The sequence below is a fragment of the Fukomys damarensis genome, unplaced genomic scaffold (genome assembly GCF_012274545.1).
Source record: "Fukomys damarensis isolate Sample0158 unplaced genomic scaffold, DMR_v1.0_HiC HiC_scaffold_17, whole genome shotgun sequence".
In the NCBI taxonomy this organism is placed as follows: domain Eukaryota; kingdom Metazoa; phylum Chordata; class Mammalia; order Rodentia; family Bathyergidae; genus Fukomys; species Fukomys damarensis.
Window position 1 is genome coordinate 77,975,562 of NW_022900929.1, and position 17,723 is coordinate 77,993,284.

General features: G+C 40.5%; 1 protein-coding gene and 1 pseudogene across 22 annotated transcripts in view; both read right to left on the reverse strand.

Moving 5' to 3' along the window:
• The window catches only part of Fam227b (family with sequence similarity 227 member B), a 157,291-nt gene that overhangs the window by 104,631 nt on the left and 34,937 nt on the right, over positions 1-17,723 (reverse strand). For 21 of the 22 annotated variants that reach the window (XR_002025872.1, XM_019209718.2, XM_033765221.1 and 18 more), the window contains one exon: positions 11,324-11,461. Coding sequence is in view for 21 of the 22 variants with exons in the window: in XM_019209718.2 (XP_019065263.1) it covers positions 11,324-11,461 (138 nt within the window). In the remaining variant the exon portion in view is untranslated. Of the gene's footprint in view, positions 1-8,198; positions 8,433-11,323; positions 11,462-17,723 lie in introns of those variants that run through there. The other variant, XM_019209721.1, reaches the window with a different exon arrangement.
• Positions 13,496-17,029, reverse strand: LOC104872610 (annotated as a pseudogene).

Below are 17,723 nucleotides of genomic sequence, written 5' to 3' on the forward strand. Positions count from 1 at the left end.
TGTATGCCACTACATTTATTCAACAAAGCTCTGCCTCCGGCGCAGGTGTCTTATTCCTTCAGGCCCACGTGTAGTCTCATCCCCCAGCTTGGAATGGTTTGTCGAGGACATTTGCTTTGTCTTGAATTGAGGAGACTCGGCATGAAGGAATAATTAAAAAACCCTAGCATCTCCTCAACGGGTCCTGAGTTTTCCCTTCTCAAACCACACACCTCTCATGGAACCACGTATTTACTCTTATCTGAGAAGATGCTTCTATGCTTTCTTCTCACTTCCAGATTATGATGTGGTTCCACTTCCAAATCATCATCAAGTTTACAAGAACCTATGCAGATTGACTTTCTTCTGTACCATTAGTATTTACAGCCTAATAAATAAAAAGGAAAGTAAATGATAACATTCAGCTTGAAGATGGCAAGCCTGGGTCTTGATGAATCCAGCCATGTATTAGTTATTCATTGCTATGTAACAAAAACTTCATGGTATAATAAAAAATATGAATGAGCTCTAGTCTGTGTGGTTCCGGAACCTGGACATGGTCAGCTTGGTGTCTCTATGTGGAGTCCCTCAGAAAGCAGAAGTCATGTACCTCAGCACTCCAACCAGAGAGGGCCCAGTCAGAGCCTCACTGGCTGTTGTCTGGATCATTGCTCCCTCACCATGTGCCCTCCACAGCACTGCTTATAACAGGAAGTTTGTTTTCCATGGAGCAAAGAGTCAGGGAGAATGAAAGTGTCCAAAATGGAAGCCACAGTTTTACAAAATAACCTCCCATGTGATGACACTTTCGCTTACAATTAAGGGGAGGATATTACCCAAGGGCATATCTATCAGAAGAGGAGGTCATAGGAGGCTATGTTGAAGGCTGCCTAACACAATTCACGAATGAGATATTTTTTTAAGGTCACTACCATAAGCTGGGGTTCTGTAAAGCACCCTAGGAGCAATTCATAGCTTCTAGCGGCATGCATTCAGAAAAACCCACATGAACAGAGGTGTAAGCTGTGGCAACAACTTCATGTGTGTCTGAGAGATACTCTGTGGTCCCATCTTTCATGGGAAAATTAAGGCTGGACTGAGAAGCCCGAGTTGGGCCTCCTGGAAATATAGCTGGAAAACTAACAATATCATTTTACCTCCATATGAAGAAAATTACCCTGTCTTTAGACTCAGCCTGAAGGCAATCTCCCACCCATCTGCCCTTCCTTAAGAGGATAAGATCATAGGTCTCATGTGAATTTCTGTTTGGCCATAGTGAGTTTTGTCCTACAGTGAAGGCAATCAGTCACAAGTTTTTCAAGACTACCTGAGCATAAAATCTAAAATTCGAAAGCCACTGATTTCAATGTTAGCACACATTAAGGTCACCCGGGATTTTTTTTTTTTTTTTAATAATAAGCCAAGGCTCCTTCTAGGCCAGTTGCATTGGTATATATGCACAAGCAATATTTTTATTACCCCCCAAATTGTAATGCGCCTCTACAATTGAGAACTTATTAGATAAATTGAAAAAAAAAAACCCACAAAGACCAAAGTCTTCTCCATGAACCATACCTGGCTTTACAGTTTGTGCCTTCCCTACACACCCTGAAGAGCTTTCTCCATTACCTGCCCTGGTTTTCTTTGACACCGCTATAGATTTACTTCCCACAGTTGGCACTAAAAGGATATGCAAAACACTAGAGAGGTGATGATGTTTTATATCAGAATGGTTACCGAATATAAGGTGCACAAAAGTCCCCTGCCCTCTGCAGTGTATTCCCAGAGAAGCCAGAGGGGTTCTATTAAAATACATCTCACATTATACGAAGCCAATGTTTGAAACTGCAGTTTTTCACCATATGACACAGAATTGAGCCCCAGTCCTCAGAAAGGCCTACAGAATTGCAGTGGAAATAGGTTAGTGATTAAAACTTCGCTGTTGGATCAGTTATGGGCAAAATACTGGTCAAAAGTAATACGAATCTAGAAGAAGTATACACTCAGATTGCTCAGTAGATGCTATTGGACTCTCAGTTTATTTTAAAGAAACCAATACTGGACATTGTATGTGATATTTAATGGGTTTGACAATTATTAGAATCATACTGTTAGGAAAGGTCATCGACTTCCATCAAAAATTGACAAAAATTGACCTTTTGTATCTGCAGTAAGCATCAAATATGTAAGGTGTGTTTATATCAATTAAATGGTTTCCTATGCTACTTAAAGTGTTCTATTATCCTAACCATTAATAGATATGACTAGTCTGCCACCTGCCTCGTAAGCACAAGGACCTGAGTTCAATCCCTGGTACCAAAAAACAAACAAAATATAGATCTGACTAGGTTAAATAAGAGGGCTTATTTAACTTTACAGTTATGAAATGCATTTGGTGTTGGTTGTTTTGGTTGTTTAAAAAATTGCACTACTATACATATGAACATTCTTATCCATGCCTCCGTATCTGATTTTTTTTTTTTTTTTGGTACCAGGGATCGAACTCAGGTCCTTGCGCTTGCAAGGCAGGCCACCAAACCACTGAGCTAAATCCCCGGCTGATTATTTTCTTATAATAGAATTTTTTATTATCAGAAATAATTTTTTCAAAAAAACATTTCAACCAACAGTGCACGGAGTGGGTAAATATTCTGCCCATTTTTTATGCTCACAGCTTTAACTATTTTTCCCTTTTAATTGACATATACTATGTGTACTATGTATGACCTCCACTACAATTTGGTGTTTGCATATAATGTGTAATGATCAAGTCAGGGTTGGGGGACTGCATTTTTTCTTTAACTTCTTAGGGGGCCATGATTATTTTCTTATAATAGAATTTTTTATTATCAGAAATAATTTTTTCAAAAATACATTTCAACCAACAGTGCACGGAGTGGGTAAATATTCTGCCCATTTTTTATGCTCACAGCTTTAACTATTTTTCCCTTTTAATTGACATATACTATGTGTACTATGTATGACCTCCACTACAATTTGGTGTTTGCATATAATGTGTAATGATCAAGTCAGGGTTGGGGGACTGCATTTTTTCTTTAACTTCTTAGGGGGCCTTCATCATGAAGGACTGATGATTTTACTGAATCTGGAATTTAATCTGTTCATATGGCTGTCCTGTCCTTTGCTCCTCTCTGCTGACATTTTAGGTTTTCATGCTACATTGGGTCTCTCTGCTTCACTTTGGCCTTCCAGGGTTCTCTGTCTCTCTCTTACTGACTTCCAGTAATTGACTTCAGCCACTCACCACAAAATACTGTTGTTTTGTTGTTCTTTGTGGTGGAGTGGGCACTCTGTTTTGGCATCCTGGAATCCAGTTCTATTGTTTTCTCCCTCTCCCTTTGAATATTTGGTAAATCACTGTCGTAGTCCATCACTGTTACTATAACAAAACACTTGAGGATTGGTATGTATAAAGAAAGGTTCTCTTGCTCGAAATTTTAGAGACCATTAAGTCCAAGATTAGGTAGCCCCATCTGCTGTGCTTCTAGGGAAGCCACATCACAAGATGGCAGAAGAATGGAAAGGGTCCAGCCATGTGTGGAAGGGACCATGCTCATGGGATGGCATCAGTGGATAGCAATCGATTCTCAGGAGGACTCGTCCATGAGATGAGCACTAACCACTCTTGTACTAGGCAGCATCTTTTCAAGGTTCCACCACCTCAACTGCCATGCTGAGGACCAAACCTCCAGCACATGAACGTCTAACCCACAGGAATCACCAACACTCTACTATAATCTCTTCTTTCTCAACGTCTCTCAGATGGCTCCCTTGCTGGTCTTTCTACAATCTCACTAGCTCATGACTCGTATTTAGTAACAGCCACGTCATTATCCTTCCATTTCAAGTTCGTCCCCATCTCATACACTGCCTGGTTCATGTATCTTCCTAAAACACTGTTTTGAGTATGTCAGTGTCTCCTTTTTACCTGTTGGGTTTAGTCTTCGTAAGAGAACATCCAGAACTGTCAAACAATCGGCTTTACTTTATTTTGCCCAATCGTCTCGCTGTTTAACATAAGCCTTGCAGTTCCTCAGTGCATTGTGCACGTCATGCTCTACACAGACCGTACTGACTCTGCCTGTTTTGTCTGCATTGTTCCTGTGGTCTGGGGCAACTTCACTGTTCGCTATCAATTCATACCCTTCTCTGACCTTAAGGACCCAGCTCAAGTTGTATAAACTCCTTGGAGACCGATCAGTGCCTCACAGTAGTATCTTCCTTCTCTGAGTCTACTTCACTCCAGTCTAGTAATTTAATACACACACACAGACACACAGGCACACCTGTACACACATATATATATACTGATATGTGGAATGGCTGTGAATATATGTCCTAATCTACTTCAAATTAAATAAGTGTATTTAAAAAGTCTACCATGTTTGTGCCAGGTACTACGTATGTGCTAAATGTGATAAAAGTAAATATATTGCCTTTTAAAAATGTCCCATGGATTCTAGTAAGGAAACAGAGCCTCACAGAGTACTGAACACCATTAATGCCTGCTGACCTGTATGACTCATATACTGATGAAACCCTTAGTACACCATATGTAGAAACTATGTATGACCTATTTCTAGGCCATGTCTACATAAGCATGGGCCTTTTGCAAGGTGAAGGGTTGTGTATCTCTGAAGCCCTGTAGAACCTTTTTGTAAAGATGTTGCTTGACTAATGCAGCAAGCACTCTGAGAGGTAGAGATGAGTCAGCACTGAGTGGAGTGCTGTTGCTTTGGGCCTGACAGTACATGATACTTCAGGTCTATCAGTACAGTGCCAGTGCCAGTGCCAGCCCAGTCCAGACAGGAGCCACCAGGAGGAGCAGGTGAAGCTTTTGCATGATTGTTGTCTCTTTCTTAGGTTGAGCTAATCACACTGTAAGCTTTCATAGAATATTTCTTAGCCTCCTCCAGGACTCCACTTGGCCATCATTTTGCTAAGCGACAGGGATTTTTGTTTCAATTCCATTTTATACTTCTACAATGTTTGATGCTGTTTAGTGCACATACCATTCAACTAGCCATTTATCTGTCCAGTATTTATGATACCATCCTTAATGAAAACGGAAAACTCCTTGCTGATGAATGTTTGATTAGCTACATTTACTCTGTTTCAAAAATAATATTGAAGTGGGCCAGGGGTTTAGCTCAGTGGTGCTGCCACCTTCCTTGAAAGTGCAATCCCTGGGACTAATAATAATAATAATGATAATGATGATGATAATTTTGGAATGTATTGTTCCCTTTCAGCAGAAATTTACCATTTTTAATGCTGTGAAGGTGGTATTATAGAAGATGTTTTATTTTCTCTTACATACTGATTTATTTTCAAATTTTATACATTAATATACATCATCTTTATAATCAGAAAAATAATTAAAAACATTATTTAAAAAATGTGTCCTCTCCACATTGTTTTTTTGCGTGTGGACGGGTGCGACCCTGGTGAGCTGGTGACTCAGCGACACAGTGCAGAGCATACCCTTTCCATAAATGGTCAGATCTGGAGCCCACATGGTCGACTCACTCCATTAAATTAAGTTCCCCAAACCCCCAAATCTCATAATAAGGTAGTCCTTGTTCCCAGGGTTTTAGAGGTGAGTGCCTCCCTTCTTCTTGCTGCATCTGTCCCTTTGACTTACAGCAGTCAACAGCATGGCTAATGGACTCTTTCCTAATATCCCACCATCCCGTCTCATTCTCATTGCTTTCAGGAGCTCAGTAACTTGGGTCTAAAGTTCACCAAGAGTGTTCTATTCTTTTTTGTTTCAAGTTCCTCACTATGTCAAATCCTGGGTGGCCACCTATTTCCAAAATGTCTTAACAGTGTTCTCGTTTGAGGAAACCATGCTTTCTCTCCACTGCCTATCGAGTTTGTTCATAACTCTTTAAATAAGAAATCGAAGTTGTCAACCAGTTGGCCATATCTATCCTTTCTACTTTCTTTTCTACTCATACACTTCATCATCTCCTTATACCATTGTACATATCATCTTCTACATGCCCCATACTTCATCTTGTCTCTGGGATTTTTTAATATCACTCTATCACATAGAATATTTGAACTTCTCACTCCGATTCCATACCCTGCTCTGACAGTAAAAACATCAAGATTCTTATCTTTACTAAATCATGAGCAGGCTTAGCCCTGTCCCACAATCAACAGTTTTTCCTCTTTTCTAAATTTCTAGTGCACTTCAGTCTATGATACTAATCTGGCATGTGCAGAATACCTATCTATGGCTCCCTCTCTCTTCCCCCCCTTCTGTGACCACCCCACTCATCTATTCATCTAAATAACACAAATTCCAACCTGAATACCCATGGATATATGCCTGCATCTTCTTCAAATGCATACTTACACAGAGGGATCTGGGGACATGCACAAATTGTGTACAGATGTGTTTAATCACTGGTACAGCATAAGGCATTTTAACAATGGTGATAAAATCCATACTTCAATCATTTTAAAGATTACCTGGTCACAGATATATAACCAATTTTAGCAAGATCAGATTTGGAACAAATGAGCCTTTGGAACTACTAAGAACTTTAAGTGACAGCTGACAGACTGCCAGAAATTTTTTTTTCTTAAATCTGTAGACTATGAGGCATAGAGAGTATACACAGATGTCTCCAAAGTCACAACGGCTGAACTTGTGACTTTCTGACTTCATGACTAGGTGAGTCATTCACGTTCAGGAGAAATTGCCCCTTGAAGCTCCATTTTCTGGGCTGGCAATGTGCAGCGTGATCCTTTCTTTAATGCTGGGTGGTAGCCGGCCACAGCTCCAGTCTGCCTCAGTCATGAGGGTACACGGCCAACACTCAGTGTATGTTGTGCTGGCATTTTTGGATACATGGCACTCAATAATTACAAGAGATAGCTCACACTTCCTATACAGTAGGCTTTGTGTTAGGTGAGTTTCTCTAACTGCAGGCTCTTGCAATGTTTCCAAGCATGTTGAAAGAGGGCAGGCCAACCTGTGATGTTAGGTAAGTTAGGTGTATTACATGTATTTCTGACAAGGTGGGATCAGCAGGATGTAAACCCTGATACACCGAGGGACATCTTCAGTAACTGGCATTGTACTTTGGCCCTATCCATCCTAAACTTTACACTTGTCTTAAATATAAGTATACATATATTAAACAACTGCCAAACAAGATCTCTATTGCCCTAGTGGGACACACACACACACACACACACACACACAGTGAATGGTAGGTTCAATAAGTTTAGTTGTTCTAGAGAAATATGTATTACCAAAGAGAACAGTTTCAGAGTTGTTCTTGTTAACGTTCCAGTTGACTTCCAGTTTGATATGATCCTGAAAGTCCACATTGCAAGATGGGCTTTATCAGTAAAAGCTTTCCCTGATATTTTGCTAGACTTACATATCTTCCTCATTTATTCTAATGGAAACTTGGCCATCTTCTTGGGACTCTGTTTCCCCTGCAATCCTCTCAGTTGGAGGCTCCTTTTTTTCCTCTCACTGAATTTGTACCACATATCTGGAGCTGTGAGGTAGGGATACCTACTCCACACGTGCTATAAATATAAACACCTCTCCTCACTAGCCCTAAGTTCTGCCGTAAAAAGGATACGGCCTGGGGTATGCACTTGTGTATCCCACGCATACTAAGGAGTATCTGTGAAGGGCTATATAAATATTCAGAAATGCTCAGGAACTATAAGTAAGGGATCAGTAAATGCTGAAGGCACTCAGTAGGAATTCACTGCATGAACGCACAAACTGACTCCAATCCAGTGGCAGAATAATGAACACATATTATCACAGAGCATCACTCTCATATCTAAGCAGGGAACAAATGTGGTTGTTGCAATAAATACAGACACACACTACTTTGTTTTGTGCAAACTGATGCTTAAATCTCTGAGAATATTTAAATTATTGGATTTCACTTCTCCATAGCCTGGCACCTCCATGTCAATCAATATACTATATTAGCACTGCATTCCATAAGGTCCTAGAAACCCACGGTTTTAAAAGCTAAATTAAATTTAAATCTCAGTTATTAAGAAAGATAATTCATAATGATCAAATATAGATACTTCTGTAAAAATACAGCCAACTTTCGGTTTTTTGGCCGGCCTACCTCTTTTTTACTCCTTGTGTTGTCCATTATCCTCTGTTCACAGCCCTTTCTCCACATAGCACAAAATTTAAGCAATAGCGGCACAATAATATGATTTACTAAATTTTTATGGCTTTGGGAGTTTGTATATCTGAGCCTCTCAGTGGTGTTTTGGGAGTTTCCTCATTTGTTTGCTGTGTAATTCTCTTGGTTTTCTTTCAATGATATTGTAATAAAAAGCACAATATGAAGATTGCACCAGCTTAATTCTCAAAGCACTGCTTTATATCTGAGTTTTAAAGTTTCTTTTCTTTTTCTGCCTGAGTGATGCTAAAGGTGAAAAGACAGCAAAATGACGGAGATGTAAGTTAAAACTGAAGTAGCCTTTATGATGTATAGAGTCATAAGCCATCTGGCTATTACTTAAAGTATTTCTATAATGTCGCTTGCTAAATATCAAATAATCTTAGTGTATAATTAACTACTATATTTCTTTATTTTTATTTCTGCATAGCACCAATTACAGTAATGTGCACTAGATACTTAAAAGTTATGTGTTAATTGAATATAAAGATTTTTCTCCCTGGTTGTTGTTTAAAAGTGGATACATATTGAGGAAATACTCCTAAGTGAAATAAATAAATCACACATGTAAATACTGAATAGTGTCTCTGGTGTGAAAAACTATAATAGTACATAATATCCTAATGATATAATTGACAATGTGACATAGGAAGAAAAGGGCTAAAGGTGTAGGGAAAGTGGGAAGGGTAGGGGAAAGGTAATAAGGGAAAAGAAAAAATATGAGAAAATGAAAAAATGGAAATAAAGTGTTTGTAAATGGGGAGTGGAGGAGGGGGTGAAGGGAGGGCAGGGACAAGGGGAAAAAATGAGAACCAAGACCTGTCATGTAGAGGTACAAGATCCCAATGATGAATGTAACTGTACTATATACCTAAAATGTGCCAATAAACTCAATGAGAGAAAAAATAAATAAAAAAGGCAATTTGGTCCTATGTAAAATAAATAAATAAATAAAGTATAGTTTAAAAATCATGAAGTGTATCCATGTTTTAGCCTCAAAGTTCAGATGAAAAGGAAAAATTGGGTTTAGTGATTGAGTATAAAATAGTTTTTAAAAAGATCTTCAATTATATTTAAAAGCTTAAATGGCATTGTACCACAATAAGAGACATGAATATTAAAACTTCAGGCTTATAAATAATCTGACAATACACTGGTTCAGGGAAGCTGGCTTATAAACCCTGAGTCATTCCAGATACTGAAATTCTATAACTGCTTACATTCCAGTCCTAAAAAGGGAGATATGCCAGTTTGTTTAGAAGGCAAACTTTATCCACTGTCTATTTCATTAAAAACAAAAACAGAGAGTTCTTTTTGTTCAAATTCTGGAAAAAAGTCAAGTCCCCACGACAATAAGAGTCTCAAATGTTAAGAAGAACAAATTACGTTTTAAATATGTTTCAGATTAGGAGAAATAATCATAAAACTGCAGTATACATAAAGCATGGGTTTTCTATTCCTTGAAAGATATATATATATATATATATATATATATAATATATATATATATCCCATAACTTTATCATATAATCATAAACTATCTAGATAAGTTCCAAATATTTGGAAATTAAACAATAGCCACCTACATAACTGTTAGGTTGAAGTAGAAGTTATGGAAAGTAGAAAATATTTTGAATTAAATAATAAAATGTATCATATCTAAATTTGTAGAGAACAGCTAAATGAGAGCTTAGGGAAAGTTATAGCTTTAAATACTTATATAAAAAAGAAAATGATTAAAAGTAGGACAGAATGCAAATAAATGTTGGGTAAAGGATGTAAGACAGTTCTTTGTGTTATTCATATCACTTTTCTGTAAGCTATATTTTTAATAAAAATTAAAGGGGCTCTAAAATGTCTTAATTTCATATTAAGTCAAGTAATAATTCACATGTAAAGGTCAGAAGTAAAAACAGATGTGCAAAAATAGAGGACAGTGGAAACCTCTCCTTCCATACCAGATCCCTAGGAAAGACCCCAACATAACAAATGCATACGTAAACTAGGATACCACCAATGCTGACATTAGCAAATGAGGATTTCATGTAACTACTATCAACAGAAATCATAGAAGGTGATTTTAAGACAACAGAAGGGAAAAACCAAGCTCCAACAGGATTATTAAGTTCAAAGAGTCCAAATCTGAAAGGCAGTAATGAATGCATTAAATAATTTTAACTAAATTAAGAAGAGCAGGTTAGTCCTCCTCTTCCCTCGCCTATCTCAAGGAACACACTGGAAAGGTGGCTCCCTGTACACTAGTGGTTTGCACAATGAAATCACCTGGGGACCTTTAAACGCCTGTATTCAGATTGAATCTGTCAGAGATGAGGCCAGAGCTTCAGATCCATGTCTGGAACTGGAGACACAGCATAAAGAAGAGAGACGTAAGCTTTCCTTATAAAACTTATCAGTGAAAAGCAATTAAGGAGTTTGGCTTCAGTACAGAAATTCAGCACGGAGCTCAAGAAAGAAGAGAATACACAAATATATCCAAGTAAACTGATATTCCAAATGGTCTGTTAGCAGATGATTTAATAAATAAGCCTCTAGAAGAAAACATCATATAGGAAAATAACCATCTTCTTTATAACAAAATAAATTCCAAGTGGATTAAAGAATTAAATCAAATATGGAGACAAGAAAGAAAAAGGAAAGATACAGACAGGTATTTTTTATTTTTACTATTATTATTTTTTTGGTACAGGGGATCAAACTTGGGACCTTGGGCTTGCAAGGCAGGCGGCGGAACCAATGAGCTAAATCTCCAGCCCCTGGACAGGTATTTTTATGATAGGTTAAGTACTGATAAAAATTCCACAAAGCTGGAACTACAAAGCAAACATAGTTTAAATGTACTGAATAAAAATGTTAAACTTATCTATTATAAAAATACATTAGTATTATCCAGTTCGCTAAAAGTGAGAATATCTGTAGTGTCCACAGAAACACAAAGCTTCTAAAAATCAATATAAAATATCATAACAGGCAAATAGAAAAAGGACTTAAGCACCTATTACCATTATAACAATCTATAAATCAAATGTTATTTAAAGACTCTCACAAAAAACTATCAGAAAATGACTAATAAATAACTAACACCCTTGGTGTTGGCCATTTATGGACAGTGCACTTACTGGCTGCTATGCGCTCTTGACTGTTTTCTATCGCCTCCTGTACTGACTTTGCACGCACCTTCTTGCTGCCATGCATGGTGGTTGAAGAGAGCTCTTTCAATTTCCAATGGGCCCAGAAGCCTTTCTGAGGTTTTAGGCCTGAGAATATAAAATGTACACATAGATGAAGACATTATGATCTTGAAAATACCTTCTAATTTGTCAAAACATTTTGATTTACATATTTCACCTTTCCAACAGAAAAAGCTCTGCTTTTGTTCTTTTTAACCTGGGTAGTATTATGTAAATCATTTGGTCACTCTAAAAATCTGTACTCAGCCTTAAAAACAAGAATTATATAAATTCTTTTGAGTTCTTTGGGATTAGCTCAAATGTATGTTGAAGCGTTCAGTAAATGGAAAAGTGCTGTAAGAACACGAGCTAGCATTGTTACTATCGCTATTATTGACACTGACATACTCAAACGTAGCCAGTATTTTTGAGGTGATCAGTGTTTATTGAGGATTATTTACCAGATTTCACTAATGAATTAGAGTTTTCAAAGCGTTTTTAGATATAGTCATCACCTCTGTAGCATTAGCTGCCACTAGATCACTTTGCAGAAGACTTCAGTTGAATTCACTTGAGTGCTTCTTTGATTGCCTATATTTAAATTACTGGGTACTTATAGAAAATCTGATGTGCGGGAAAGCCACCAGACCAGCTGAGTGCCATGGGTCATGCCACTCCCTGGGGGTCACACAGGGGCCCAGGATCAGCCAGGAGGCAGAGGAAGAGGGCAAAACTGTGGGCAGAAGACTTCACTGTGTTTTCCCTAGGAAGGAGGAAGTGAAATCAATTTCTTTATATCTGTGGTGAAAGAACCATAATTAAAGGTCTGAATATCTATCTATCCAGTATTAAATTATTTGACCTATTTGTCATTGTAAACAGAAGAAATGTAGCTAAACTGAATTAAATGAAGATTTATGTTAGACAACAAAGACAGATTTTCTTTTCTAGAAACTCTTGCTTTTCAAAGTTTACTGTTTCTTTTCCATTGTTTGGCACATACCCATGGCACTTTAGAATATTAGAAATCATAAATTATTTTGTAGAAAAGTAACCAATCCATCCCTTCTATATGTACACAAGTATTTCCAAGAATGTGCACAAAACCATTTTCCTATTACAAAGTTATATGAAAATGTACTAAGGATAAATCCATGTTTGTAGTTCTAGGCCAGTAACATAAAAAAATAGCAGTATAATCTATAGAAATTTATAAAAAGTAATACACAGCAATAAATTCTAACTTAAAGAAACACTGGCCTGGTTTGTGCTATACGTTTTGATTTTGAATCAAAGACTAAGGAGAGATGTGCCAAACCTACTCTCTTGTAACCATCCGTTCATTAGGCGTGACCTTTAAGAGGTTCTTTTTTAAATTTTATTTTTATTTTTTGGTAGTGCAGGGGATCAAATCCAGGGCCTCACTCATCCTAGGCAAGTACTCTGCTGCTGTCCACTGTCCTCTGCCCTTGAGGGAGGAGGTTCTTAGGAACACTGCTCTAGGTGCACACATGCATTGGCCAAGTGTGTACTAGAAGGAAAACTACACCCAGCTTTCTCCATACGCATGGTGTGGGGCAGCTCTTACGTGTGCTCGCTAAGATGAAGGTCAGAATGGCACATAGGCGTCTTTTTGTTCAAGTGCTGCTTTGCAAAGAACATTTTCTGGGTTCCACTTATGTCTTCATTTCGATGTGACGTTTCTGCCTGGCCTCCACAGTGCCATGAAATCTAAATTGCTTCTCTTTGGCTTATCACAGATGAAGGGATTCTCTTGGCCTACGATTTGCTAATTTATCACAGAGATGAGCACCTCGCAGTAGGAGGCGGTCAGAACCTGACAGTGAACCCTCTCCCTGTAGCCAGGAAATTCAAATACTTAGAAACACACATTCTTAGAAGAGGGAGCAGGACACTTAATGAATTTCTATATTCATTAGCTTTGAAGAGGAGAGAGATGGTGAAAAGTTTTTATTGCGTTCACTCTTTTAGCCACAGAAAAGCTTTTGGGAACCTTCTGAAGACAGAGTCTCTCAAGCCAGTTATTTAAAATACATTTAGGTTTAAGCTGTATTCATGCTGAGTGTCATCTGGCGTGCTCACTTGCTAGCAGCAAACTTATCAAACCCCACTGCTGTCGAGGCTGGGAGATAGTAGCCTCCTGAGAGGGGGTGAGGCTGACAGCAACCGCTGGGTCCTTGGCCATGAGCACGTCATCAACCAGTTCCCAGGAGCCGACTGCTGCCCTGTGGGCCTCTCCTTGTGCAGGTCATCGCTTCCCTTATCAGCCATCTGGGGGCTGCTCTGCTCTGGCAGGTGACTGGTTCTGTGCACCTCTTTGCCTTTCTGGCTCATGCAAACAACCTTGTGTGAAACTAGGGACTCTTCTACCTCTTACTATATTCTCCCTTGAAGTCCTTCCCTTAAACGCACCAACTGAGTGAACAAAGTAAAACCGTCTTGTAAAAGGTTCATCTGGTAGCTCATACATTTTTGAGTTTCATTTTTTCCTGATCTTGACAGTGACGTACTCCTCATGGTCTGTTTCAGCAACATCATCTAATGAGGCACTGCTACTTCAAGTGACTCCATTATTTTTGAATTCTGTTCTGCAGAGCCGATAGCTGTGCACTGCTGCTCGTTGCACTGATGCACAGTGAAGCAGAAGCAGTGCCACTATGAAGACATGCTTGTCTGTCACAGCCTCATGCAGGGCTGTTTCCCTTATTGTTAGATGCATTCATGGATGCCCCTTGCTGCAATAGCAGCGCTGCAACCTCATGATGGCCCCTGGAGCAGGCATATACGAGGGGTGTGCTCCCACTTAGGTCCTTGTTTACTGGGTTTTGTGTTAGAACCCAGTAGGTACTTCACCACTTCTGAAAGTGGCCCTTCTGGTTTATGTTCCTGGTACTCGGTTGGCATTGTGCTACAGCAGGCAGGGGACAAGATCTGTGTGCCTGGGCAGAGCAGTGATGTGCACTGGGGAGGAGCTGTTCTGGTTGGTCACATTCAGCCCCAGCACACTTGTAGGAATCTTACCCAGCTTCTTTTCTTTTTTTCCTCCTCATTGAGTTTATTGGTACATTTTAGGTATACAGTACAGTTACATTCATCATTGGGATGTTGTACCTTTTCATGACAGGTCTTGCTTCTCATTGTTTCCCCATACCCCTGTCCTCCCTTCTCCCCCTCCTCCCTTCCCTAGTTACAAAAACTTTATTTCCATTTTTTCATTTTCTCATATTTTTTCTTTTCCCTTATTTCCTTCCCCCTACCTTTCCCACTTCCCCTACATCTTTAGCCCTTTTCTTCCTATTACATATTGTCAATAATAATTGTAAATAAGATTCTAATGATATAATTTCCCAGCTTCTCTTGAGCTGGAGCACATTTGGGGCACTGGCACAGGGGATGACAGAATTCAAGATCCACTGCGCTGACAGCATCCTCCACTTTGTCCAGGTCCTCCTCTGTCCACTCCAGAAGGCAGCGCACCATCTCCAGGTCTCCATCGGCAACTGCTCTGTAGCCCTTCTAGGGGTCCTCTTGTTTTGAGCTGGCCAACATGGCAGAGAAGCTGGAGGTGGAGGAGTCCTGATGGATAGGGTCCTCAGAGTGTTGAGCAGACAGTGCAGGGACCTCAGAAGGCCCTGGCCTCCTTTCAAAGGACAGATGATGGGCTTCCATTATGGACAGGTGCTCTGAGTTTAATGCACACTTGAGCGCCGTCTCTTTCTGCCTGTTCTGGATCTCGGTGGGTCCCCATTCTGCAGCAAGGTTTCTATGATGCCTTGGTAACCCCAGCATGCAGCTATGTGAAGGGGCGTGTCTCCTTTCTCATTGCCCATATCTAGTCTGCAGGACTGCACATCATAGTAGACCAAAGCCTCCACACGATCTTTGTGCCCTTAGGTGCAGGCCAGGTGCAGTGGGGTGCTGCCATTGTTGTCTTGCACCTTGGCGCTGGCTTTGTAGGGTGGCAGCAGCAGCGTCACGCTCTGGTAGCCCCTCTGACACGCCAGGTGGAGTGGAGTGGAGCCGAGCCGTGATAGCCCATGACAATCACCACAGCACCCTTGGAAACCAGGAGGTCAATGAGGGACGCCTGCCCACAGAGAGCAGCCACGTGGAGAGGTGTGTGCCCTATCATCTCTGGAGAGTGGAGTGACAACAGAGGGATCATTCAGCCTCCCAGAAACCAGTTTCTCACAGTCGGCCCGAAGCATAGTGGGTGACACATCTTTTGGACGGCATCTCTGTCGTGGTCTTCGTGGCTCAGAGGTCTTTCCACTTCCTTCTGGTTTCCTGAGGCGATGTGCTTAAACAGGTGGTCAACAGGAATTGAGGACATCTGAGACAGTAAGCTCATCCTCTGCTTAAGAAAGAGTCCATTGTCAAAGCCCTCCAACTCAGGTAGTTTAATGAAAAGGCTTCCTTCCCAAATATATTTGATGGCAGTCTCAATTGAGGTGAGGCAGTATCCCAATTCATCTTCTGTTGAGCTGCTGAATCTGAAGTTTTTGACGTTACTCAAATTTGCCATCCAATTAGGGATCTCTGTTTTCACCAGCAAATATAACAAGACTGAGAGAAGATCATCAGTGCACTCTCCGGCTGGGAGGCTGGGTCACGAGCTGCACCTCTTCTTGCAAGCAGAGGAGCTTCTGCTAGGGCACAGTGCACTTGTTCAGCTGAGCGACAGGGATGCTGAAGCTGAATTCAGGTCTCACCAGAGTATCTTTCTGCTGGACATCTTGAAGGCTTCTTGGGATTTCGTTAAAGGCAGCATCCTCGTTTGCCTCCATGTCCCCATATTTCCAGATGGGATGATAAATATGGAGATGGACGGACATCTCCGCTGTCTGCTTTGTCAGGATCATCTGGGCCTCCCGCTTCGCAAGCACTTTCAGGTGAGAGTCCCTCAGAAGCTGCTGGAGGCGTCTGGTGTACAGGGCATCCACCGGGTCCACGTGGCGACAGAGGCTCTTCCTTTCACGTTCTCGGAATGTTCGGTGGAAAGAGGCAAACTTCCTGTCAAATTTCTCAGATTGTCTCCCCCAAAATTCTCTCACATGGTTTTCAGTGTAAAAGGGGGCTGCCAACTCTTCTGAACTCTTTCTTTTCCAAAGGATGAGCTGTACACAGGATGCTGAAGCTTTCTTCTTTTTCACTGTAGAAAGTTTCTTCAAAGAGGATGGGCACTGAGAGAAAACAGGCAAAACCAGCTCCTAATTTAATCCTGTTACCTTGTGTAGACATCCTTTCCATTTAATGTCTGAAAATGTCCTTCCACAGGTATCAAAGTGTAGGACTCGAACGGACAGGTGGACTGAACACTGCTGGTCAGGCTTTCTCTGCAGGGCACTAAGACGAAGCCATGCATTTGGGCCATCTTGCTGCACAAGTCTGGATGCCACTTCTCCAGGGCCAGATAGAAGTGATTTTTCAGATCTTCATCATACAGAGCCACGAGGACTGCGAAGTGATCAAAGGGAGTTTCCTGGTGTCCTTGTGACAATTAGGAAAAGGCACCTCATCTTCCCAGCGCATGCAGTCCCATGCCAGGGCAATGGTGTGGTAAGGAGCTCATAGGCTGTGTACTGGACCCCGAGACATGAATTACTTTAAGAGCTACATACTTCCATTCCCCATCTCTGGACTGCGGAGGCATGTCATGAGCCCTTGGTTGGGACCTTAGTGCCTACCACTCTAGTGCAGCAGCTCAGCGTTAACTCCTATGAATTTTACTAAGTGAAAAGGAATTATTTTTTTGATTAAAGATACAACACACATCGAACCACTAGAAGTATAAAGAAAATCTTGTACAAGTGCATATGTGCAGCAGTCTACAGAACTACACATACTACAGAAAATTCTGTTTATCACTTTTTATGCCCTTTAAGTCCTGTAGGCTTTCTGTGCTCTTGTGTTTCTTTTTCCTAGCTGGGTTATTTCAAAGTATCTGTCTTCAAGGTTGCAGATGTTCTTTAGCTTCAGAGTTAAACAAAAAAAATTCCTATCTCTTTGTTTCATCAACTAGTTTTGATCCAAATATTCTCCTGATGTTGCTGTCTGTCAACACACTAAGTATCTTTAAAGCAATCACTCTGAGTTGTTTGTCAGTGAGGAATCGGTAAATCTCCATTTCCTTTGGGTAAGTTCCTGGAGGATTATTGCTCCATCGGCCTGCATGCGTGTGGGTGCTTCCTGTTGCCTCAGGTTGAAGTCTGTACCTTTGCTTGAGCGTGGGTTTACAGACTGGTTTCAGCAGGGGAGGACTGTCATCTAGGGGTGGTTGGTGCAGTGCAAGGTAGGCGAGGGGAGTGTGCTGGCTCTGGGAAGGACG